Source organism: Xyrauchen texanus, chromosome 8 (genome assembly GCF_025860055.1).
Source record: "Xyrauchen texanus isolate HMW12.3.18 chromosome 8, RBS_HiC_50CHRs, whole genome shotgun sequence".
Classification (NCBI taxonomy): Eukaryota; Metazoa; Chordata; class Actinopteri; order Cypriniformes; family Catostomidae; genus Xyrauchen; species Xyrauchen texanus.
In genome coordinates, this window is record NC_068283.1 from 43,132,599 (window position 1) to 43,159,373 (window position 26,775).

At 41.6% G+C, this 26,775-nt stretch overlaps 2 protein-coding genes across 4 annotated transcripts in view; both read right to left on the reverse strand.

Moving 5' to 3' along the window:
• Window positions 1-26,775, reverse strand: part of LOC127647776 (uncharacterized) — a 417,720-nt gene that overhangs the window by 130,697 nt on the left and 260,248 nt on the right. The gene's annotated exons all lie outside the window — the stretch shown is intronic.
• On the reverse strand, window positions 310-9,370 carry LOC127647788 (uncharacterized). The gene is made up of 8 exons (XM_052132260.1): window positions 9,301-9,370; window positions 8,838-8,945; window positions 6,085-6,159; window positions 3,139-3,234; window positions 2,669-2,767; window positions 2,269-2,287; window positions 2,104-2,158; window positions 310-1,916 (listed from the first exon to the last, which is right to left on the reverse strand). Exons 1-8 carry the CDS (start codon window positions 9,356-9,358, stop codon window positions 1,824-1,826), a joined length of 603 nt encoding a protein of 200 aa, XP_051988220.1. The 5' UTR covers window positions 9,359-9,370; the 3' UTR covers window positions 310-1,823.

Sequence of the window (26,775 nt, forward strand, 5' to 3'; positions counted from 1 at the left end):
CTCTCAAGTCGGTTGACAAATTTCACAGTTCGACGCTCATAACAGTGTTAGGGAGGTTACGTGTTAAGTGTAACTCCCAAGTGTATTCTTACTCATAAAGAGGAAGCCCAATGAACTCAATGTACCTCAGAGATAGCAGAGTGGTCACAGATTTGATCTGTCATAATAATGTTAATGTGTACACATAAAGAAAAGCATAAAGAGTTAAACTTTCAAATTTTTTCAAACTTTTTATTTCCTAAAAATATAAAATAGATATGCATTCATTGCTGAATCATTTAACGATAACAATAAAATATCATCCTCTGCCAGACATATACAGTGCTTTAGCAATTCAATCTGAAGGCATAATTATCTGATCTTCAGCTTTATAATATCCAGCAGATCTTCATGCAATAACATGAATACAGTATGATACATGCAATGATATGACACACAAGATAATGTTTAGAACACAAAATCAAGCCTCACCAACATGTCATGTTACATACAGCCATGTTACATGTAAGTAAGGCCATAAAGCAACCAGCAATACAAGACAATTCAAAATAATAGTAGATGGTATACAGTACAGTGCAAAAGTGTTGCATAGGGAGAATGTCTTCAAAAATAATTAAATAAATATTTAAGTTATCTCTTGATGTCACACAAAGTCCAGTAAACATAAAAAAGCTAAATCAATATTTGGTGTGACCGCCTTTGCCTTTAAAACAGCCCCAATTCTCCTGGATACACCTGGACACAGTTTTTATTGGTAGTTGGCAGATCGGATGTTTCAAGCTTCTTGGAGAATTCATCACAGTTCTTCTGTCTATTTATTCTGTCTCAATTGCTTCTGTCTCTTTATGTAATCTCAGACTGACCCGATGTTCAGTGGGGGTTTCTGTGGGGAACATGACATCTGTTGCAGGTCTCCCTGTTCTTCTTTTCTAATCTTTTCTATTTGCAAAAGTAATGTTTGCGAGTCTAACATTTATATTTCCTATTGACACACTAAAGCTGATTATATAAATAACCATCTTAAGACAAATGCTTTTTGTGAAACATCTTATGTGCCTAATACTTTTTCACAGTACTGTATATATATATATATATTTGGGAGGTAAAGGTAAATAGACAAGAAACATACAGTAAGGAACAGCAATCCCCAGTGGTAAAAAGAAGGATGTCCCTATTTGTGACTGTGATTTGGTTTAATCTCTGTCACTTTAAGACCTCACTTTAAATTAATTTTATTTCCATCATTACAACAGTTTTACTCTACCAAGTGAGTACTACTAACACAACTCAAAAAATAAAATAAAAAATATTTTTTAATTCTCATAGTCAAGACTAAAGCATCTACATGACACATACAGTTACCTTAGATCCCCAAACAATAGAAAGAGTAATGAGCATGACTTGAGATAGTCTAAAACATTTTTAGCTGGGTTTTGGGATTCTGGTGGTATATTGATGGATACAAAGAAATATACAAGAAACATAAGTACTAAGGTAATATCTTGCAAGTATGTAGAATGCACACTTTACCACACACACACACACACACGTGTGTGTGTGTGGAAATTATCAGATAGTCATAAAAGAGCTTAACAGAAATATGCCACTTTAAATGAAGAGATAGTTTCATGTCTAACATAAAACAATAACAAATAATAGAAATGACACCATGCAAAACAAATTTGTCCAAATATGCACCATGCAAAGAAACTCAAAGCTGGAATCTAACTTTCCATGATCAAAGAGACATCTGAATATTTGCTTTCTTTTAGTGTAAAACAATTCTGAAAACTTCAAAACGGAGAAAGCTCTATCAGATACATCTAACAGAGACCGTCTCTGATATTACAGACTGTTTGTGAGGCCCCATAGTCAAAAGCTGGCAGCGGATTCATTTCACAATGCTCTGCTGTTTTCTGTGTTTAAGAAAAGATTTGAAATGGTAATTACACTAGATTAAGATAAATCAAGTCATTTTTATTTGTATAGTGCTTTTGACGACACGATTCAAAGCAGCTTTTCAGAAATATTGTAATGACAAAGTGAGGAAAAGCACTTTTTGTAAGTTATTTGTCATTTTCAAACCTACAATGACATACTGACCTGAGAGTCTTGGTCATTTCTATATTTCTCAGATTTTCTTCTCCTTTGCCTCATTCTGTGTTGAGATCAACAAAAAAATATTAATAACAAAAAATAATAATAATAATAAACAAACAAAAATGTACTATAAAAGACAAGTAAACTAGCTTGAATATATGAACTTACTCTTTGTTAACAGACCTTGCTGTATGATAGAAGAGAAAAAAGTTATTCAAACAGTCAGAAATGGATTTAACTCACTGAGAAACGTCTTTATTCAAGTGACACATTTAGTTTTCGTCAATAGTTTGCAAGTTTTAAGTTATTACAAAATATGCTTTGATGTATTTTTAGTTTCGGTGCTTTCATTTCGTTCTACTGTTAGCTGTATAAAATGAAAGTGACATTATCATGACAGCATATTGTATAGTATAAATCTGAGATAGATAGACAGATAAATAAACAAACACATAATTATAAATAAAGCTTACTAACTTTCTGAACATGACGATGATTCGCCTATATGATACAAGTGTCATTAAACTAATAAAGAAAGCAGGAAGTATCAAATTCAGTTTATACTCACAGAATGTAAATATTTCTACAGACATGCCAATTAAGATAAAGAGGCATTCTGAGGGAAAGACAACCATTCTCAGGTCCTCCACTGTACGTTCACCATTCACTAAGAATTCAAATAAACTACAGTGAAAACAATTGTATTTAAATCCATTTTGATTGGAACAGTGGATCACTTTCAATGCTAATAATAAAATCAGCACTCTCCTTTTTTATTTTTTTTGTACTTCCTTCAACCTTCAATAAAATAATAATAGTTTGTACTATATTTGAGACTAAGCAAATCTTCTGTAATGACCACATTAATCATTAAATGATGTCACATCTTTTGTTTACATGGCTGATTCAACAACAAAAAAAGCATCCCTCTCTCCCTTTCTAGAGAGATTAAAAACAGTGCAGTCTTAGTGCTGTATGCTCATATCTAAATTCTTTAGGTTTTGTGAACAGTTCACTCTTAGTAAACTGAATCCTCACCTGCTTTCAATATCAATTCTGTCATCAGCCAATTAGAGTTCACTAAAACAAGACCAACTGCTCCGAACAAGTATAAAATATGGTTACGTGGAAAAACTGTAACACAAGATAATATTTTTGTTGAACAAATACAAAATATATATATTCTACACATAAAATGGAGCAAAATGTATTCATTTATACATTTCTAAAGGTAAACAAGGTTTTGGGAAATAAGTGTGATGGGTGTACTGCTGTAGTAAGATAATTTGTTCCTGTAATAAAGTAATGACTACGTCTCGGTTACTGTCGTAACCTCCATTCCCTGATGGAGGGAACGAGACATTGTGTCGATGTAGTGACACTTGGAGTCGCTCTTGCAAGCCCCGAACACCTCTCATATTTTGAGAATAGGCCAATGAGAATTGGTGAGTGTGAATTGCATGCCACTCCCCCGGACATACAGGTATAAAAGGGAGCTGGAATGCAGAATTCATTCAGGTTTTGTGCTAAGGAGCCGAGACAAGGTCCAGGCCATTTTAGCAGCAAGTACAGCGTTGTGGCAAGAGGGACACAACGTCTCGTTCCCTCCATCAGGGAATGGAGGTTACGACACTTACAGAGACATTCCCCTTCTGTCACTTACTTGATGATGTATCGATGTATTGACACTAGGGGTCCCTATGGAAAAATGCCACAACAGCTGAACCGTGTTACGTGAACTGCCGATGCAGGTGCAAGCAAGCTGCTGCGTGCGTAATAGCAGGTGCATCAGACTGCACATAACCTCCCCCAACACCCCAAAAGATGTCATGTGGTTCCCCACATCCCTGAGGGGGGGAAGTGACATAACTAATATGGGAGCAGGCCGTTTTCACCTCAGGGGAGGGGAAAGTTGCTACACGCAAGTGATATACCTGGCCAGCTGTTCTGTATTTCCAAACTCTATCTGTTCATAATGGGACGTAACCAGCTCCACCAGGAGATTTTAAAATCTATAAAAGATATTGGGCGTTGCCCAGCCCACTGCTCTGCAGGGCTGGACTCCTTGTAGAGTGTGCTCGAACACGCAAGGGGGCGGGCATGGCCTGGATCTGGTAGGCCGATGCAATGGCATCCTCGATCCAGTGGGCAAGCCCCTGTTTGGAGATGGCATCCCCTTTCCGCTGTCCACCAAAGCCGACAAAGTGCTGCTCAGAGCATCTAAAGCTCTGCATGCGATACAAGTAGGTGCATGCACCAGACACAGCAACGACAGGGCTGGGTCTGCCTCCTCCCGGGGCAGCGCTTGCAGGCACACCACCTCAATCCTGAAGGAGGTCATGAGAACCTTGGGCACATAGCCCAGTCAGGGGACATGGGAACCTTGGGCACATAGGCCGGTTGGATCTCAGGATCACATAAGAATCTGCCGGACGGAACTCCAGGCAAGTGTTGCTGACAGAGAAAGCTTGCAGGTCCCCCACCCTCTTGATGGAAGTGAGCGCAATCAGGAGGGCTACACCCCAGCCCAGTTTGGAGGTGTCTGTGGTGACCACGACACGTCTGTAGGGAACTCCTGCCCGTAGAAATGCAAGGTCTGTCCAAGGCCTGAATTGGTGGTGGCAAAATGGCATGATAGTTGATAGTCAAGGTTTCAGTTGACTTAGCTATTATGTTGTATGCTTTGTATAATGTTTCTTAACTGTTTAAATTGTTATTTTGCTACATGTAAAGCACTTTGTGATTTTATCTGTGAAAGGTGCAAATAAAGTTTACTTACTATATAAATAAAGTTTACTTACGCGATGTGTGGACTTGAGTCTGAAGCGGTCTCATATGCATCAACCTGAGCGGCGTGACTGCCGCTGAGGAAGCCATGTGCCCCAGGAGCCTCTGAAAGTGTTTCAGTGGAAACGCTATCCTCTGCCTGAATGACTTCAGGCAGTTCGCCACAAGCTGCATGCGCTGAGACCGAGATCATTGAGACCGAGTCTAACAGCAACTCTCTCGAGTGTGTGCTAGAATCAGCCAGTCTTCGAGGTAGTTGAGCATGCAGATGCCCACTTCCCTTTACAGGGCAAGAGCTGCCTCTGCGACTTTTGTGAAGACACGAGGTGACAGGGACTTTTTCAGGAACTGTTGGGCGAGGTCCTCAATGGTGCCCCTGGAAAGTCCAATCTGGGAAATGGGCGCGTTAAGAATGTGCCGTATATCCAATAGCATACGTTTCTATGAGGTGAATGGAACAGCAGTAGTATTCAGCTTGCTGATGCACAACTGCTCGGCTCCGAAGAAAAAAATCTGAATGAGTCCCTTATTCCAGCTCCCTTTTATACCCTTAAGTCCGGTGGAGTGGCATGCAAATTCCACTCGCAAATTCTCATTGGCCTTTTCTCAAAATATGAGAGGTGTTCGGGCTCTCAAGCGCGACCCCAAGTGTCACTACATCGACACAACGTTGAGTGAGTGACAGAAGGGGAACTACTTTTTAGTAATCTCCCTAAATGCATTTCCTTTTCTTTTCATATCCAATCTTTAAACATTGTCAGTCATACCTGTATGTTGTTTTTTAAATGTTGTATGTTGTGATACATTTTTATTTATTTGTCATACACCAATGAGCCTGAATAAAGATTTTATAGCAAAAAGTATATACTGTAGGTAGGTTCCTCTTTTATAATGTAATGTCTTCAATTTGGGAATGGGATAATAAAATAGTAAAGTGGGAGTAATTTCATATAATGTTTTAAAAACCCTCAAATAAACACAGATTATACCCTCACAAATTGTTTTGTAAAAAAAGATCTGCTTCCACAGAAACATTTAAGGCATTACAGCAATGCAGATATTAGATTGTGATCACAACCATTCAGAGGTGGGGGAAGGGATCAAACAGAGTGAGAGATCATGTGCTCATTTGACCAAGGCAATAAAATGTGGCAAAAAAATCTTAAAGAGAAAATGATCAAGCTGGAACATCTGTACCGAGATAATCAAATGAAAATCGTATCATCCACAACAATTGGATATGTCCTGTCATGCAGACAAATGAAAACCGATCTGTGAAGAAAAAAACACATCTTTATTAACATGTCCATTCAAAATGCACAGTTTAATTGATGTAAATATGTTCAAATGTAAATAGAATGCAATGTATACTTGATGCAGTGTCTGTGTAAAAGCAAATACCCTCCCATTCAATTATTATTTATTTAACAATCTGCCTGGATGAGTTCTTTAGTTATAATTGACATTGACGTTTTTGGCTTTACATTTGAAAAAACTGATAAAACCTTGTGCTAAAGGTGCTAAAATGTTTATCTTATTACATCATGGAATGTTTCTCCCAATTGTTAGGTCCTTTCACATTCCTCATATGCCTCACATTCCTTTGTTCCCTCTACAGCAAAATATGAATTTCTTACTCTTACATTTTTTGTTTACATATCTAAACATCCATAAAACAAGAAACAATTCCTTTTACCACATTACAATAAAGTTTCATTTGATATGGAAGGTATAATGTACAGTAAGCCAGTTGTTATTGCACAATTCTTCTCAAAATACATACACAACTCAAATCACATTTTACAACGAAAATCAATATTATATGTCCGTGTATTTATTTATTTGGTTAGTAGCCATATAATCAGTGGGATAATGTACAGTTAGCCAGTTGTTATCGCAAAATAAACCGGGGCAGTGGTGGCTCAGTGGTTGAGGTTCAGGCTTACTGACCAGAAGGTCGGGGGTTCAAGCCCCAGCACCACCAAGATGCCACTGTTGGGCCCTTGAGCAAGGCACTTAACTCCAGGTTGCTGCGGGGGGATTGTCCCTGTAATAAGTGCACTGTAAGTCGCTTTGGATAATGCATAAATGTAAACGTAATGTAAATGTGAACCCCTTCAGGGTGATCCAAGGTCATGACCACCCTGCCTGTTCATGTTATAACACCGGACTGACTGTACATTATCCCTTACTTAAGGAAAGGAACCTTATTGTAAAGTGTTTTTAGTAATTGTTTCTTGTTTTATGTTTAGATATTTAAACCAAAAATTAAGACAAGAATGACACGACATAAGACAGACATTAAACGACTCCCTGGAATATTCAGTTGCACCATCCAGTGGTCAGATATTACTGTGAAACAACCACACATCCACATATCAGACCACTCATCTGGGTTCTGCCAGCTGTATCTCCTGCTTCACGGATCACTGTGCGATCTCTACAAGTAAGCTAATTATATAATTTCAACACAAATCAATCGTTTCATGTCCACTTATTTGTTTATTTGGCAAGTACTCTTGTAATCTACATTTTCCTGAATGCAGAAGTGTTTCACGATACGACTGTTTTACATTTCCAGTCTCCAGTGTTATCACTTGCATCGGCGTATATTCTCAGCAGGTAATGTAATGTTTAAGGTAAAAAATGTGTAAAAATTGTCCAAAAAACATGCCGATACTTCACGTATTTTTATGTCGGTCGGGGGTCTGTATGTAATACCCGTCCAAGTGTCCGCATCCAAGGTGCTATGACTGTAAGTGTTTGGTGCCGGGCCGCCGTGATAACGGCTTGTGTGTACCCCAGTAAGTGACCGCTTGGGAGCGGGGCGCTCTACGCGGGGGTTGAGAGCTGGGCCCAGGTTAAGGCGGGGTTGCCTGTTGTCTTGCAGCCGCAGGGGGATGCCCTCGGCGAGCAGACGGGGCTCGGCTTGAGTTGGAGTGGCGCCGAGGCATGATGTGCTGAATCGCCTCCGTCTGCTTCTTCACCGCCGAAAACTGTTGTCACTGATGTTGTCGCCAAATAGGCCGAACTGGGAGACGGGGGCATTGAGAAAGTGGGCTTTGTTGGTATCCTGCATCTCGACCAGGTTCAGCAACAGATGTCGATGAGCAGCACCCTGACCCAAGGAACCAATTATCTAGCCATGAGGGCTGAGGGGAGGACAGAGGTTTCCAGTCCAGCCCCACACTCATGGCGGCCCGGTCATGTATATTGACATCTGTGCATCAGCCTCAGACTGGGCAGGCAGACCCGAAGGTGGCAGCCCAATCGAGTCCTCCGCGTCAGACGGCGACGCTCTGTGATGCAGTGGCATGAGCCAGTCTCACATCTGGCCCAGATGGAAGCAAACGAGCATGCCGGGGGGCAGGTGGTTCGTGGGAATTTACCCAGCGAAACCGTGCCCGCTCAACTCCCCAAATAGCCTCTATCGCCAGCCGCATTGGCCTCAATCCTGTGGGACGAAGGCGCGATGCGGAGGGTGGCTGGAGTGGTGTTTCCTTTCAAAAAGGAAATCTGTGACCGCAACGTTGCCATGATCAAGTTCTTGCAGTGAGAACAAGAGCCATCAACAAACGCTGCCTCGTTGTGATCACGTCCCAGACACACGAGGCAGCATCTATGACCGTTAGAAGTGGAGAGATATCTGCCACATCCAAGAACTACACAAAGTGTTAGTGAATGTGTTACATTCATACGAGCACACAGAGAAGTACGTTTGAAGTAAGTTTGGAGCAGAAGAAATATGAAATAAACCTTGTGTAAATTGTAATTTTATCATGTCTATGCTTTTGTTTCTGGGGTTATATAATACTTATTACTTTGTGTTGATAAGTGAAAAAGTCCCACACAGCACATTTAAAAATATCAGAGTTTTTTAGAAGCACCTTATACCAAGAAATATTACATTTAGAAAAATGTGAGACCTCATTATACAAATATAATCATACCTTTTTCATTTTCCAGTGTTTTAAAGTAAAAAAAGATCATGACAAAAATAGCTGCATTCGTGATTAACATGATTATTAACCGTAATGTTTGCCCAAGCCAATCTGAACCTGAAAAAAGATTGACATCTGTTACAGATAATCCATCATTAACAGAAATGAACTAGGATGAACTAACATTTAAATAAAAATGAGGGAAAAATATCAAGACATCTAACATGTGATGACAAAACAGTAAAATGATTTGATGAGCAGAAGTGAAACTTCTGTTGGTTGTTTGAAGGTTTCAACAGTTTTGGCTGTTTGGTTGTTAGCATATATTTATTATAATTATCTTGCGATGCACACAAATAATACCAACTGGTTGTCCTGACTTTAAAGTATGAGTCTATTAAATTAAAGTATTTAAATTACAAAGAAATAATAACTATCTAAGATAAACTGAGAAGAATCATCAAATACTTACAGAAGTGTAAGCATGTTAGGTACCATTCCTGATCTGACACCATCACTATCAATGGCATAAGTCCAGTAATAAAAAATGCTAAGAGAGAAAAATACATAAATATATAATTTATGTATTTCCTGCCAGATATACAGTATTAACAATTTCATCAAGTAGTAAACAATAAATATATTAACTTGATTCTTAATACATAATCACAAAGTGATTATATTGTGTTATGACAACTTAAGAAATATATATAGAATTATTTACAGCTACTTCTATTTTTGATGTTGATTTAATTTCATTATATCATGATTTTGAAAGTAATATCAATTCCATAAATGTTCAGATTAAAAATTCATTTCAATTAGCTGATTTAACTGAAGTACTGACTTAAATATATGGCACGTTGTGTGTAAATGTAAATGTTGTGTGTCTTTTTTATACAGTTTGAACAAAATATGCCCCCATAGAGGTAAAAAAACCCTTAAAATCAAATCCAGGGAGCAAATAAACACTGCATCTTAATGAAGTTGCATCACTGGTGTGATTTACCTTTTTAGCAGTTCCAAAACTGTAAAACAGAAGGGTAAATTGAAGTAAAGGGAGAACACGACAGCTTACAAGCTCCCAACCACGTATTAAATAGTTTATCCAGCTCACTTGTCTGTTCATTGCATGACCTTTTCTTCACAACAATGTTAGTTAATCCTGTGTTAGAAATTCAGAATCAAAGACAAATCCAAATACTTAAAAGGCTTATATCTGCTTTAGAATAAATCAAACAATTATGAATTTAACACATCAGAAAAGAGGAGGACAACATTGATAAATGTAATTGTCATGGCTTGAACAATAATGCATCTCTAGAACAAATGCTGCCACTCTAAAAATAATCATAATTTCTTACCTTTAATGACTTTACTGAGACACATCAGAATCATTAAAACATACAGGACTGTTATCATGGCTTTATCAGCTTCTGTGTATTGCAGAATTGTTGTCCAGGTGCGTTTAAATAGAACTGTTACAAGACAAAATCAACTTTTTGTATTTAAATATTGCACAAAATCTGGATGATTAGAGACAGCACACATATTATGTGTGAACATAGACCAACAACTGTAGCAAGTAGTTTTGTGCATGTGTCACCATGAAAATAAATATGATTGTTGTGTTGGAATATTCTGATTCACCTACCTGAAAAAAACAATACAGTAAAAACAGCAAGTTGCACATCAATACTTGAAGAATCGATCCATCTTCTAATAATGTCTGTTAACATGAAAAGCTTGATCAAACAATTCTAAATATCACATACAGCATTACTCTTCAGTCCTAATAAACAAAATTAAAAAAAAATTAACTTTTTAAATATCTATATAGTTTGAAAGTTTACCACATTAGTTTAAACACTGACATCTAGATTGAGATATCTGAACATCTGCATATTAAAAATAATTTACTGAACTTCTCAGAAAAAAATGAAAATCCTCAAAAATAGAATAAACCTGGAAAGTCTTGTAAATATGGCGCAGTCCAAAACAACATCAGAAGCCTTGTAATATAAAGTACACAGCAAGAGACAGACTCATCCAGAGATCCTGAAACACAATTCAGTTTTTATGAGAATTAGGAGCTTTATTGACAAATACTGTATCTGGAGGACAGTAGAAGAGTTTTAGCTTTCATAAGTCTAACCATGAGTCAGAATGCTGCCATTTTAAGATCGAAAACACTTTACACAGAAACACTTTCCTTTGCTGGTATTGTCAAGCTACTGTATCATGTTCTGCAGGTTCAATAAATAGTTCACAAAAACTTAAGTTTTCTCATCATTTACTCACACTCATGCCATCACAGATGTGTACGACTTTCTTCCTTCTGCTGAACACAAACAAAGATTTTTAGAAGAATATTTCAGCTCTGTTGGTCCTTTCAATGCAAGTGAATGGTGGCCAGAAATGTGAAGCTCCAAAAAGCACATAGAGGAAGCATGAAAGTAATCCATATGACTCAAGTGGTTTAATCCATGTCTTCAGAAGCAACATGATGGTTGTGGGTAAGAAACAGATCAATATTTAAGTCCTTGTTTACTATATAGCTGCCCTTTAAACTCTACATACATTTTCTTTTGTTTTTTGGTGATTCACATTCTTCATGCAAGGACTTAAGTATTGATATTTTTCTCACAGTCATATTACTTCTGAAGACGTGGATAACTTTTATGATGATTTTATGTGCTTTTTGGAGCTTCAAAGTTGTAGTCACTATTTACTTGCATTGTATGGGCCTAAAGAGCTGAAATATTCTTCTAAAAATCTTCATTTGTGTTCTGTTGAAGAAAGAATTTCATACACATCTGGGATGGCATGAGGGTGAGTAAATGATGAGATCATTTTCATTTTCCTTTAAGGATCAAATGAATGAACATTGCTAATATAGGAGAAATTTGCAGAATGTTGATGTTTACCAATTAATGTTCTTGACACATTTAAATATTAGCTCCATTGAAAACTTACCTTCAGTAACACCCCAGATGATGAAAGTGAAAAACAAAATAATGTTTGGACAAAAAACTAGTAAAAAATGAAGATGTAACTCTAGAGAGGAGAAACAAAAATATTGTCAGTGAAGGAAAAAATAATGAAACTGCTGATTATTATACTTTGTATTTTTTATTTGTATTATTATTATTATTTTACATATATGAATTGATCAAAGGAAGAAAAAATGGCTTGCAAAAATACTGAACCTTTCTTTTGTGCCCTGCAGTAGATCAGGCAGCAGAGCAGAAGTGCTGATCCAGATGCAGTACAACAGAGAATCAACACCATTACATGTAAAACAGAGTAACCTGGGAGAGAAAGACATCAGTTCACGTATAAAAGAGTAATACTTGACTTTGGACTGGACCATGTGAATTTGAAAGAACTAAATAAAGAAAGAAAATATGATAATGTTTGAGATCTCTGATGCATATAATTACATTAAAGATATAATTAAATCATCACAAGTATAGTTTCAGATGGCAAGGTGTCATATACTGTACAGTAGAGCTATATCAATAAACAACTGGAATACCAGATTTAAGCACTGAACTACACTGAAGTTCAAAACATACAACAAATATGTTTAATTAATGATGACATAATGAATGACGGGTTGCTAACTATCAGATGTAATCCGGTATTAGTCCCGTTCAGGATGTGGCGAATTCTCAGGGCCAGCAAAGCCTTCTCTGCTGGCCTAACATGCCAAATAAATAAATATTTTTCATCCTTTCATTCTCAATCATCTTTTTGCCTATGTATTTTTAATACGCTTTCTGCTCTTAATTAATCTACAAACAGAGGAAATCTAAAAGATTTTCCAGTCAGAATTTATTCCTTGATGCTTACAAGCAAAGTGTGACAACTGTTTCACAAATCACAAGCCCGAAGCAACAGCGTGAGTCTAAGCACCACATCCTTAGACCTTCAGAATTTCTTCAGAATCCCTCAAAAGTGCAAATGAATGAGCAACTAAAGTCAGATTGTCAGATTCAGATTTGTTCTTGCTGGGTGTGATCTTTAGGATATTTCCCAGTCCAGGCCTTCTAGCTGGCCATGAGTGACGCGATCACACTTTAAGTTGTGTACATAATTTGAAAGCAAAGAGCACGAGATCTTGTTGACGAGTCTGCTGTCACTGCCACATAACCACTGAGAAAGAGATCCTTATTTAAAAACACGAGATGTTCTGCATGACTGTGTGATTGCTTAATTTATTAAACAGGAAAGGAGGACTGATTTTCACTTCAAGTAAATTGGTAAGTGCTTAATGCGTTGTTATAGCAACATCAGGAGTTTTCAAAGTGTAAATTAGACTGCTGGAGCATTCAGTGTCGGATCAAGTTTTGAAAAGTAGTGCAGCAATCCATTCAACACAGAAAGTCGGATTTTACAACTTCCTACTAGGAAAAGTACAATGTAATACATCTTGAAATCAGAATTACAACGTGTATGCTCGTGCAGAAATGATCAACTCCGATTTCGCCGAGATGCAGGTGCAGAGCTGTCCGACCCCTATGTGTGTTTGTCTTTTTGGATCAGTTTCGTATTTAAATTATATTTATATTATTATGCCGGTTCTCACCTCATTTCCTGCAATAACTTTACAGTGATAAACATTCATTTTATTAAGTAATATCGATAAATTAGTTTGTTTCCACAGTACATGATATTAAAGATTGTTTAACAAACACCTGCAGAAACAGGTGAATAAAACATGGTCAATTATAATCTCTTTTGATAATTGTACACCTGAAATCAAGTCATTTTTATTTTTTAAATAAACACACATCACACATCATTTCAAAGCAGCTTCACAGAAAAACATGCATTAACAGAAAATGAAACTGTAATATCTATAATGACTTAGAGTCATCATTGTGTAGTTTGATAAAATACGATTGTGAATTGTGTTTAAAAATAAGAAATTTTATAATAATTGTATTTAGAACCCCAGTGAGCAGCTAAAGGCGACTGTGGCAAGGAACACAAAACTGCATAAGTTTTATTTGAAAATTTGAAACCAGACTCACTGTTGGGGCCAGTTACCCTCTGACTAACATCATGAATATGTTCAGCCGCCTGAAAGAGGACGATGGTCGCCAACCGCGAGGGGAGAAGGGGCTCCTAACCGACCGCCTGGAGCGGTCAGGGCTGCTGCCAGGGGCGCAGGAGTCGCCTACCGGCCGCTGAAACGCAGCAGGTTTAAGACCGCCGACCGCGAGCGGGGAGGGGCTCACTGGCGACCGCCTGGAGGACTGCCTCTAATCGGCCCAGAGAGGTGCAGCTGTCGTCCGATAGAGGGTGGAGGAGTGGCCGAGGAACAAGCTGTGGCGTATCGAGAACTGGCGAGTTTTTTTATTTTTTTTATCTCTCTCTCCTCTCTCTCTCTCACTGTCGCTCTGCGTTGGCCTTTACCCTCTTTTAAATTTTACAGTATTTTTAGGGGGGTACTACACTGTTACAGGAAGTACCCCCCATTTTAATTATTTATTTTTCCCTCCCTTGTCCCTCCCTCGTCCAGGTAGATGGGGATGACCTGCCGGCAGACTAGGCGTAAAGCACGTCCTCCCCAGGGAAAGAGGTGGGGAGTGTACATCAGGCCGGGGGCTCCCCAGCCTGAGAGAACGAGGAGGAATGTGGTATTCCATCATGTGTGTGTTTATGTCGTCTTTTAAGTTGATCATTAAAACTATTATTTATATCGTCAAGCCGGTTCTCGCCTCCTCCTTTCCACTGATCCCTTTACACACAGTAACATTGGAAGACCAAATTCAATCAGACAAACTGATGAGCCCAGAATATTAAGTGTTTTCTTAATAATGCAAATCTATTGGAAATTCCCATTATTGTTTTCTCACATAAATGAAATGGTTCTATGCTGACTTGATGATGTATCTATTTTCAACAAGTCAGATTTATTTGTTTTATTATTCAAATTATTTATCTGTGACTCACCCAGTTGTTCCAGTTCTACAGTTGTGTTGGCTGAAAGACCTCCAGCAAACACTTGACACATATAAACTCCTTTATCTTCAGTTCTGACACTCTTCAGTCTGAGAGAGAAGTTTCCTTTGGAGATTTCATCAGTGAAGAACTCAACTCTGTCTCTGTATTGCTCATGTGATGATTCGGGTAAAGGTTCATTGTTTTGGTAGAGCAGGACCAGAATATCTCCATCTTTATCTGTTTTCTTCCATGAAAGCTCTTCAATCTCTTCAGGTGTGATGTGAGAGTCCACAGAGCAGTTCAGAGTGACGTCTTCACCACGCATACGCAGATATGGAGTGATCTGATCCGAGACTATCAAACGCTCTGAAAGAATAAACACTTAAAATATCACAGCATGAAATATACATTTACTGTTTAGAAGATTTGTCTAATTGAAATGTTGATTAACATTTATGTGGTTTTCACTCACCAACATGTTTTATTTCGACCTCAGTTGCAGCAGAATCCTGCCCACTGAAAACTTTACATCTGTACTTTCCCTCATCTTCAGCTGTCACATTGTTCAACAGGAGGGAGAAGTTTCCATGTTGAATCTGGTCAGTAAAGAAATGAGCTCTATCATGATAATCCTGCTGCTGGACCTCTGGTCGACTCTCACCATCTTGATACAGATGAACCAGAGTCTCTGTGTCTGATCTTCTCCATTCCACCTCCAGTCCTTCAGTTAGTAAGGGCTTGTCAACAAAACAGGGCAAGACCACTGAACCTCCCAGAGGAACAACCAGAGGATCAGAACCATGAATTGTAAAACCTAGTAATTAATGAAATAATGATGAAATGACTGCTTTCCCAGTTTTATGAAAAAATTTGTCTCTGTCAGCTATTACTTCTGACTTAAGATGAAAGAGTTTTTTGATAATAAATGATGTAATTCACCTTTAAGGATCAGGTTTACATTTATCAGGAAAACACTAAAAAATATCACACCTGGTGCTATCAACAGAACATACAAGAACACATTTTTTCTTTTAATATAAAGAATACATGGTAGAGTAAATAATTTGCATATGTTGTATACACACTGAACATTTGCATTAATTTCAGCAAATGTTAGATTAGCTTAAACATATTAAATATAACATACTGTACATACCAGCACACATCCTCAGGATTTCTTCTATGAAAATTAACACAAGTAGGTTCATTTTCACCTAAAAATATGACGATCTTCTCTTAACTACCAGGGATTATAGTATAAAGTTATGCAAACATGTTGAAGTAAATGCACATTTACTTTTGTTTTCTTTGCAGATAAGCAAGAACTGCTCTAACAGATTGATCCAGAAAAACCGGTTCTAATTAAGGCATATCTTTTCCCCATTCTCAAGCCAATACACTTGGTGCATATGGTACTTTATAAGTCTCTTTTTTACCTGGTTGATGCTTCTGTGTTTTATGATTAGGCTGCCATTATATATTATATCAGGTGGTAGAGCGGGTCGGCCACTAATCGCAGGGTTGGCAGTTCGATTCCCGGCCCACACGACTCCACATGCCGAAGTGTCCTTGGGCAAGACACTGAACCCCAAGTTACTCCCAATGGCAGGCTAGCGCCTTGCATGGCAGCTCTGCCGTCATTGGTGTGTGAGTGTGTGTGTGAATGGTTTAATGAGTCACAGTGTAAAGTGCATTGAAAACCGTTAAGGTAAAAATATTTGCTATATAATGCAGACCATTTACCATCAGCCAGTTACATTAAAAGCGTATTTATCTGTTAAATGTTCCAAACAGGTGGTATTGGATCATTCCTTAAACTTCCCAGAATTACATTGCTCCTGTCCCAACATGGAATGTGTTACAGGCATTAAACTGTGACTCTGCACACTTGATCGAGAAACTTCCACGTACACCTTAAATGTGGAAAATCCTGGAAATCCGCCTTTTCATGCAGTGTGGGTCATGCATTTTTGTTTACAGATACACAGGGACAATATCCTTTCAATTAAAGAAAAAACATAAATATACATCCTTTAAAATCACCAACTGGACTGATAACAGGTCAAATGAATATACTACTTTGTGATGTGCAAAAGAAGTGCAGATCCAGATGCAGTTATACATATAACCAGCACCTTTATGTGTAAAAGCAGAGAAACTTGTGAGACAAAAACATTACTTACTGTACAGTGGTTGTGCAAATTTCCCTGCAAATGTCACAATGCAAGACACAGGATATTTGCTTCTGTGTTAGTGGCACTGCAGACTGATCTCAAAGTGAATACGGCAACATGTTGAGAGTTCTTCATCTTAAATCGATGTGTGCTTACAGAACTTCGAATCACTGGCCCCAGTGGCTGAAACTGAAAGTATGAGCTCCAGTTTCTAGTGTGAATTGTTTTTATTTGTTAATGATATACAACATTACAGCAACAGGAATGCATCTCCGATCATCAGCACTGGGATGCTTTACTGCATGTATCATTCCACCTATAGTTGTGGTTTTCTAAACTAAAGCGTAATAGAGAAGTAAAGATGTATAAAAGCAGCTAGGTACATGAATTTTCATTCATCCCTGTGACATTAAAGATTTCAGCCAGCAAGTGGCGACATGTAAAACTTTAATAACAAACTGAACACAAACATAACGTAAATGGAAAAACAAACAAAAACACACACATACTGATGGAGGGAACGAGACATTGTATCTATTGTAGTGATGCTAGGGGCTTCTTTTGGGAGCCACGGTTACCTCTGATTTTTAGAAAAGGCCAATGAGAAATTGGTGAACAGAATTCGCATGTGCCTCCCCTGGACATACGGGTATAAAAGGAGGGAATCGTGCATATGTTAGTTAGGTTTTATTCTGAGGAGCTGAGAATAAGGTTTGGCCGTTACAGCGGTTTGGTACAGTGTCATGTCAAGGGGGACACAACGTCTCATTCCCTCCATCAGGGACCTAGATATTCTCCATCTGTCAATCACTTTACGTTGTGTCGATTGTAGTGACACGATTGTAGGTCCCATTCAATAGCACTACAACACTGAACCGTGTTATGTGAACTGCTAATGCAGGTCCAAAGCAAGCTGTTGCGAGCCAAAGGAGCAGATGCATCAGACTGCACGTAACCTTACCCAACGCCCCATAAGATGTCATAACTTTTTAGGTTCCGGCATCCCTGGGGGAACAAGTGACGTGACAAGCATGGTAGCAGGCTGCACCAGCTGTGGCATTTTCTCTCTCTATGTTCTCTCTCATAGAGTGTTCGATGCGACTGGGGCCATTTACGCTATAATACGCATCAGGAAAGGCATTACTTTCCAATCCTATTCTTTCAGGGGGAAAAGACCCCACGGAGACCATGATCTGCCTAGAGTGGGGAGGTCAAACATGTGGCAAATACATCACATGGGCTTACAAGCCGCACATGGAAGTGGCGCGGTGGTGGTCCAGCCTAATGAGGAAGGAGCTCTACAAACACGGTGACAGGGGGCAGCGGGGACTGCCCAAGGGAGACGCGAGTCCGCTTGACAGGGGGACCATATCATGGAAAATACATCACAGGGGGTTACCGTGAGAACCAGCACCTATGGAGCACCTATCCTAGTACAGAGTAGTTAGTACCCGTAGTGGTCTGGTTGGGATTTCCTCTGCTGAATTCATGAGCCAGAGGGCTAGGAGGAAGAACATTCAGTGAGCAAGAGTTTGAGGGCTCATCTGGGAGAAGAGCACACGTGTTCCCCTCAGTGGAGGGGAAAGACGCTATGTACAAGCGGTACACCCGGTCAGCTGTACCGTATCACGAGTTCTACATGCTCGGACCTAACAAAACATGGGACGAGACCCGGAGATTATAATATCTCGCAAGCTATTGGGTGTTGTCCAGCCCGCCGCTCTACAGATGTCTACTCGGGAGGTGCCATTGGCAAATTCCCACAAGGATGCCACACTCCTCATAAATTGTGCACGAAGCCGCAAGGGGGCGAGCACGGTCTGGGTGTGATAGGCCAATGCAATGGCGTCAACGACACAGTGGTCAAGCCTCTGTTTGGAGACAGCGTTCCCTTTCCACTGTCCGCCAAAGTAAACAAAGAGCTGCTAAACGAGTCTAAAGCTCTGTGTGAGTCTAAATATGTACGCAAAGCATGTACCGGACATAGCACGATAAGGCTGGGTCTGCCTCCTCCTGGGGCAGCTTCGCATGCAGGTTCACTACCTGGTCCCTGAAAGGGGTTGTAGGAAACTTGGGCACATAGCCCGGTCGGGGTCTTAGGATGACATGAGCATCTGCTGGACCGAACTCCAGGCAAGTGTCGCTGACAGAGAATGCTTGCAGGTCCCCAACACTCTTGATGGAAGTTAGCACAATCAGGAGGGGTGTCTTCTGGGAGAGGGCACTTAGCTCTTAGCTTTGACTCTAGCGGCTCGAAGGGGGCTCTTTGAAGACTGTGAGGACCACAGAGAGATCCCATGAGGGGAACAGGCATGGCCTGGGAGGATTCAACTTCCGGGCACCTCTTAGAAACCTGATAATCAAGTTGTGCTTCCCTAGGGACTTACCGTCCACTGCGTCATGGTGGGCTGCAATATGCCAGTGAGTCTGTCCCTATGGGAGTATCCGTCAAGTAGTACCAGAGCGGGCAGTGGGATTTTTCATGGGAAACGAACAGGTCTACCTGTACTTCACCGTATTGGTCCCAAATCAGCTGGACCACCTGGGGGTGGAGTCTCCACTCTCCACTGGGACAGCGCATCCTCTGCCGTGTTGAGGCTGCCTGGGATGTGAGTGGCAAGCAACGACCTCAGTCGAGATGGCGGGCGAGTTGTGACAAATGACAAGAGTGCACACCGCCTTGGCAATTTATGTACACTACTGTCGTGGTGCTGTCTGAATGGATCAAGACGTGCTTGTCTCGAATCAGTGGGAGAAACCTCCACAGGTCAAGAAGTATATCCAACAACTCTAGGCAGTTGATGTGCAAACGTAGCTGCGATCCTGTCCAGGAGCCGGCTGCTGCATCCCCGTTGCACAAGGTGCCCCAACCTGTCCGTAGTGACCACGACGCATCTGAACACCTGCTGTAGGGGGACAACTGCCTGCAGGAATCAGAGGTCTCTCCAAGGGTTGAATAACTGATGGCAGGAAGGGGTGATGAACACACGGTATGTGCCGTGGCGCCATGCCCATATCGGTACTTGAGTCTGAAGCCAGTGCTGAAGCGGTCTCATATGCATCAACCTGAGCGGATTGACTGCATCTCAGAATGCCACATGCCCCAGGAGCCTCTGGAACTGTTTTAGAGGGACTGTAGTGCCTAGTTTGAGTGAGATAAAAAAGTTCAGCACTGACTGTGCATGCTCGTTTGTGAGGCGGGCTGTCATTGAGACTGAGTCTAACTCCATGCCAAGAAAAGAGAAGAGCCTGCTCTTTTCCCAGTTGACCAGAATGTCCAAGATTGGCCGCAACACACCTCTTTTTGGAGTGCGATGAAATAAGGGCTGAAGAAACATCCTTCATCTCAGCTGGAGGGTTAGGTTCTATCGCTTCCTTGCTTAGATGGGGCAGGCGCCTGGTGAACTGAATCACGTAGCCGAGTCGTATGGTCCTGGCCAGCCAACACGACGGTTGGAGAGCGAAAGCCACAAGTCCAAGCTCCGTGCAAGGGACACTAAGGGGACGATCACATTTGCCGTACCTGGTGGGGCTTTGCAGCGGTGGGGAGCAGGTAGTCATAGCCATCAGGGATGACGTCATCCTACAGGCCTTGGAGGGGAGTGCAGGGCGATTCCGGCAAGTGGACAGGTGCACCGCAACCACTTTGTCCACCTGGGGAACCTCCATGTACACATGGGCCGCCACGTCATTGAGGTTAGTGAGAGCGGATGAGTGAGGAGGAACGTTTCAGGCAGTAAAAGGTGCCCTCCATGACCTCGTCAGCTCATCATGCACTTTCGGGAAGAAAGGAACCATAGGGACGTGGCTTTGGGCAGTGCCCCGAACCGAGGAACCAATCATCCAGCTGTGAGGGTTGAGGGGAGGATGGAGGGCACTCACAGCGGCCTGGGCAAGCATGTCGGACATCTGCGCATCAGCCTCAGACTGGGCGGGCAGACCCGAAGGTGGTAGCCCAGTCGAGTCCTCTGCATCAGACGCCGCACCGCTCTCCAATGCTGCAGTGACATCATCATCCACCTAGGGAGGTCCGAAGGAGAACTCAGACTGGCCGTGAGGCGAGCCGGTCTCACATCAAGCTCGGACAGAAGCAATCAAGCATGCTGGGGGGCGGGTGGTTTGTTGGGATGTACCCAGTGAAACCACGCCCGCTGAAGTCCCCAAATCACCTCCAATTCAGCCAGGTCAACCTCAATCCAATGGGAAGAAGGTGCAACGCGGGAGATGGCTGGAGTGGCGTTTCCTTTTAGAAAGATGCCATGGTCAAGTTCTCGCAACGAGAACAAGAGCCATCCACAAATGCTGCCTCGGTGTGATCGCTACCCAGACACATGAGGCAACGCCTATGATCGTCAGAGGTGGAGAGATATCTGCCACATCCAGTAACAACATAGAGGCGGAAAGGTATCTTTATAAAGACATGTTTTTAAAAAGACGTTCAACGCCAATGTGTACTCTTTTAAAGAAATATGATCTTTTAGGAAGTGCTGTCGAAGTACCCGGGGGTGTAGACTGCACTGCTGTGCAGAGAAGAGAGAGCCACTGGAAAAGCGCCATATGATCCAACAGCAAAGCTTCTTGTAGAGGTGAGTGAACAGTAGTGAATTCTGCTCGCTGATCACACAACTGCTCAGTTCGAAGAAAGAATCTAACTAACAGTTGCACGATTCCCTCCTTTTATACCTGTATGTCTGGGGGAGGGACATGCAAATTCTGTTAGCCAATTCTCATTGGCCTTTTCTCAAAATAAGAGGTAACCCTGGCTAACGAAAGAGGCCCCTAGTGTCACTACAATTGACACAACATCAAGTGAGTGACAGGCGGGGAAAGGCAATATCACACTTGCAAACGTGCTGTACTTTTCATCTATCAGCATGGCTGTGATTACCTGCAGCACTCGGCTAGCTGAATCACAGCTGTGCTGATAGATGGACATACAGTACTCTTGCACATGTGATATTGCTTTAAAATGCATAATATATTGTATTATAAATATACAGTATATTATATATTATTTATATTATATTACATTATACAAAACATAATATATAAAACAAAAAGTAAGTTATAAAAACTATAAAGAATATTACATATAGTACAGTATTCTTTCCTAAAATCTTCACTTCATAATATTCACCATTCATTATTTCAAGGCTCTCAGATTAAGCTCACCAGCCCTCTGCATGAAAGAAGACCTTTGAGATTCTGATTTCTCATTCTATTGTCTCAAAAATAAGACAAAAACATGCCCTTCATTGCATTATGTGCTTAATGTTTCTTTATATGGATAGTGAAATGTGACTAGAATTTAAATTAATAATCACTGTTATTTGTATACAGGTATATACTGCTGTTGATATGTAATATTTGTGCCAGGCATTTCCCTAATTAAGACCCACTGGGAAAGAAATTAATCTGCCCATTTGTTTTATTTTAAAATGTTCACTGAGTCAATGTAGACTTATAATGTTGCTAAGATTTTTTCATCAAAAATAGTCATAATTTAGAAATAATTGTCCATTTTCTATCCTGTTTTTGGCACTCTGATTAAAAATTGAAATGTTTGGGTCATGTCCCCTTTAAAACTGCAATGTAAACCCCACATATTAAATAAGAGTCAATGCCCCCCCGCCTCTACGAGTGTGGAATTGTTTTGAAAAACTTCTGCAGTAAAGCTGCTAAAGAAAATGTATGTTGCTTTAAAGGAGTTTTAGATATTTATATTGGAAAACAAGCCAAAACAAAAACAAATAAAAAAATGTATTTTGTTTCAGTGTATAACGGGGTGAAGACTTCCATCTTCTGTTCACTTTAATCCATCTTTAACTCACAAAAAACTCTCTCTTATTAATAAAGCTGTGTATTGCCAATTTTCTTCATGATAAGTCATGCAGTGATGCATATATTATGATTCATAAGTTGCCAGCCATCACGTTATAATCTAGCTGCATTAAGCGTGTGCACCTGAGGAATGAGCGTCCCCACAACAGAGTGTGACTCAGCCAGGTGCAGTTTCAGTCTCTCACCCTTAGATCAGGACATTCACGCAACTCATAGAAGAGGAACTGACCACACAGAGAAATGCCAGTTTGTAGTTTGTTACATGACCTGCTTCCGTATTATTTGAACTTTAATAAAGGTGTAACGCATTAAACATAACTTCATTCAGTCAGGCGTGAACAAGTGCAGTGCTGCTCTTGCGCTCCATCATTAGTTTCATATGATCTCATGTTACGTTTAATGAGATCAAACGATTATTAAACTTTTAATTTAAGTCTCTCTGCAAAGCCTGCATCGAACTGTGTCTTGTTTGAAAAATAATCCACTGTAAAATGAAGCGAATAAACAAACAGATGCGATCCGGGACCTCATTAAAAAATATATCATGTTAGGATAATTAGGAATCAAATGCAAAGAGTCTGTTTTTCCGCATCCTGGCACTGCACATTGTTTTGTAAACTTTGCAGGCATCTCAAACCTCTTGTTGCTCCAGTAAACCCTGTGTTCCCTTTACAAAAGGCTTCACTACGATATTAGCTGCTAAGCGCTACGGAGGACAGCTTTCAGCTGTGAGCCGAGCTGAAATATTGTGTGAAACACGTCAATGAACATTGACCGAATTTATAGCCTCAGCTGATGTAATCATTAGATGCACCTGAGGCCAGGCTATAAATGGATACGTCACCAGGTGTCGTCAGAAACTCTTTTTCAGAGCGATTCTGTTTCTGTGTGTTTCACACACCCTGTCAAAACTTTCTTTCCTCTGTTAGGAGTTAGAATCAGTTAAACAGTGTGCAGTGAACTTTGTTCTTTGTTCTCTTTTCTCTTCTGTTTAGAAAATATTATATATATATATTTCTAAAAAAGAGAGAATGACTGAAAGCCGCAAACGGTGCGTGTTCCCCTCTTCTCGCTCTATAGCTGAAGACGGCACACATCAGTTTTTGCTGTTTGTTTGGGAGCACGCTGCTCTCGCGTTGCAGCAGGGTGGGTGCGAGCACTGCGATTTGCTTTAACAGGCAGAGTGCGTCGTGCTCGCCTCGCTTGCTTCCGGGAGTCAGCACTCACGAAAAGATCGTTCGTGGGGCTCTTGCATGGTTTTGGCTGAGGAGCAAGAGACGGGTTGATCCCTTTCTCTCACTCTCTCCCCAAACCCAGCTGTTTCTTCACATGATCTCGACGCTCTCGGATCATGAGGTGGATCGCTATTCTCTTCCCGCCTCCGAGCTTTCCGTCCGCGATAAAAAAAAAAATCTACGGAGGAATTGCTCGATGTTGTTACTCGTGCGGTTGCCAGATTGGTCTGGCCACGCGAAAAAGAGACCCCCAAACGCTCCAAATTAGGGGATAGATTTTATCTTCCAGTCTAAGACAGGGAACGCCTCATGGGTTCCTTCCCTTCTTTGATAAACCTCCATTAAGAGCTTTTTCGCTCATGGAGAACCCCTAAAAAAAAAAAAAAAAAAACATATATATACATTTTCTTCCCGTGTTCACATACCCTCGACGTCATTATATTCGACTGTCGTGGGTGCTGAGGCACGGCGGTATTCAGTGATGCCGCCGGTCGAAGAGACGCTTGCGGGCTATCTCTCGCCGGGCTTGGCATCGTCACTTAAGTAGCCCTCTCTCCCCTCAAAGCCTTGTAGGACAACCTCCACTTTAGTGGGAAGGGCTTATCAAGCAGCAGGTCAGGCTGGTGCTGCTCTGCACACTATGCTGTTTTACAGGCATACCAGGCTGACCCCCTGGGCGACCTGAGTGTGGGTTCTGCGCTTGACGAGCAAGCCGCAGACCCGCCTCGGTCCTGACTGAAGGGAGGCTCAAAAACAAAGCGTGTGAGTCATGCTCCTCCTCCCAGGGATTGGGGACAGTCTCGCCGCACTCACCAGCCCCGAAGCAAGACCCAAGAGAAAACCCTGACGGTCTTGCACCTAGATTAGGGGGTAGCTCCCCTCGGGACGGGGCGCGTGTTTCACTTCACCCCTCCCGGTACCCCCTCGAAGCCCCCCATTCCCGCCACCTCTTGGTGTTTCGGGTTGCAGAGGCTTCCACCAAAATTGGGTGTTTTCGCTGTTCCTGCATCTTATTCAGGACGCGAAGCACCCGACAACCCCTCAACAGGAAGTGTTAAAATATAATACCCACCTCATAGATCCCGGCAGCGTGGAAACTTCTGCCGGATGAATTCTTTTCTGTGGGTCTTATAAGGGCGTCAGGATTTAATTCTCTCGCCGTTTTCTTTCCGTGCTTCAACAGTATGTTCTCACTACTGTGAACCGGATTTCTTTTTATGTAAAAAGAAAAATCAATCTCCTGGTTAAAGGGGCCACGGTCTGTGTTCCCCTTCCAGAGAAAGAGTTAGGCTATTACACTAAATACTTCCCGTTTCCCATGGAGGGTGAAGGGTGGCGTCTGGCTTAGATCTTAAAGCTTGAACTACCCGTGGGTGTTCAAGTCCAAGATGATGCCTGTTAAGACGGTCGTGTCTCAAGCCCTACAACTCGTTTGGCTGGTCACCATCGATCTTATGACGCACTTCTATGCTTCATTTAGAAGTTCTGCCACAACATGGAAAGTTCCTGAGGTTCACTTCCGGGGGCGAAGTCTTCCAGGGTCAGGTTCTTTCTCTCTGCCTAGCCCTTTTTACCCGCACATTCACAATGCATGATGTAGCGCTGGCTCCTTGTGACTCCGGGGCATCTGCATTCTGAATTATGTAGACGACTGGCTGATCCTAGCGCAGTTCCAGGAACTGGCAGTTCAGCACAGGGACATCGTCTCAGCTCATCTGTTTCTCTGGGGTTGAGGCTCAATGCCAAGAAGAGCGTCCTCTCTCCCACTCAGAACACTGTCTATCGGGGCATCGTATGGAGTTCAATCTAAATGCGGGCACAACTGTCTCCCGCTAGTATTGAGTCCATTTAGATCACCCTGAGCGAAGTCAGGCTAGGGCAAGGTTGCACTTTTATCAGTATCAATGATTTCCAGGTCTCGGGCGAAGGCGTCCACAGGGATCACTCTGGACCTTCTGCTCATGAGACCGTTTTTGTTGTGGCCAAAAGCCAGGGGATTTCTTCCAAGGGCCAAAACCCCTAGGCTAAATAGGGTTACTGCGCCTCAGGCTTCGTTCCCTTTCTATGTGGTTCAGACCCGGTTTTCTGCCTTGGGTCCCACTCTTGGTGCGTCTTGTTGTCGCAGGCTGCTAACGACAGGCGCCTCCCTGATGGGCGGGGTAGCGGCCTTAAGTGGTCGATCCAGCTTAAGGGGATAGGAGGGTCGATCAGCTTCGGTTGTCACAGTCACTGTCTCGGGTTGATGGCTGTATTTCTGGCCCTGAAATACCTCCTCCTGAGGCTGCCATGTCTTTGTCGTGGTGGACAATGCAGCGGTAGCCTCTTACATAAATCATCAAGGAGACCCACGTTCTTGTCAGCTGTATTTCTGACACGTTGGGTTCTCCTTAGGGCCCAGGGCAAGCTCCTGTCACTCAGGTCAGTTATATCCCTGGATGCCCGTATATGGGAGCAGATTTACGGTCCAGACAGAAAATACCAACGGGGAGTTAAGAACTCCACCCTGAGGTAGTAGTTGCCCGAGTTCAGCCAGCAAGGGTTTTTGCCTCTTACTGATAGCACCGGCTGGCCGAACAGGGCTTGGTTCTCAGAGCTAATCTCTTCCCTCGACGGCTCGCCTTTGGCGATGCCGAACAGGAAGGATCTTCTGTCTCAGGCACAGGGCAATATTTCATCCCTGCCCCAAATTGTGGAATCTTTCATGTTTGGCCCCTAAGGGTACCAACTGAAGGACACAGGGCT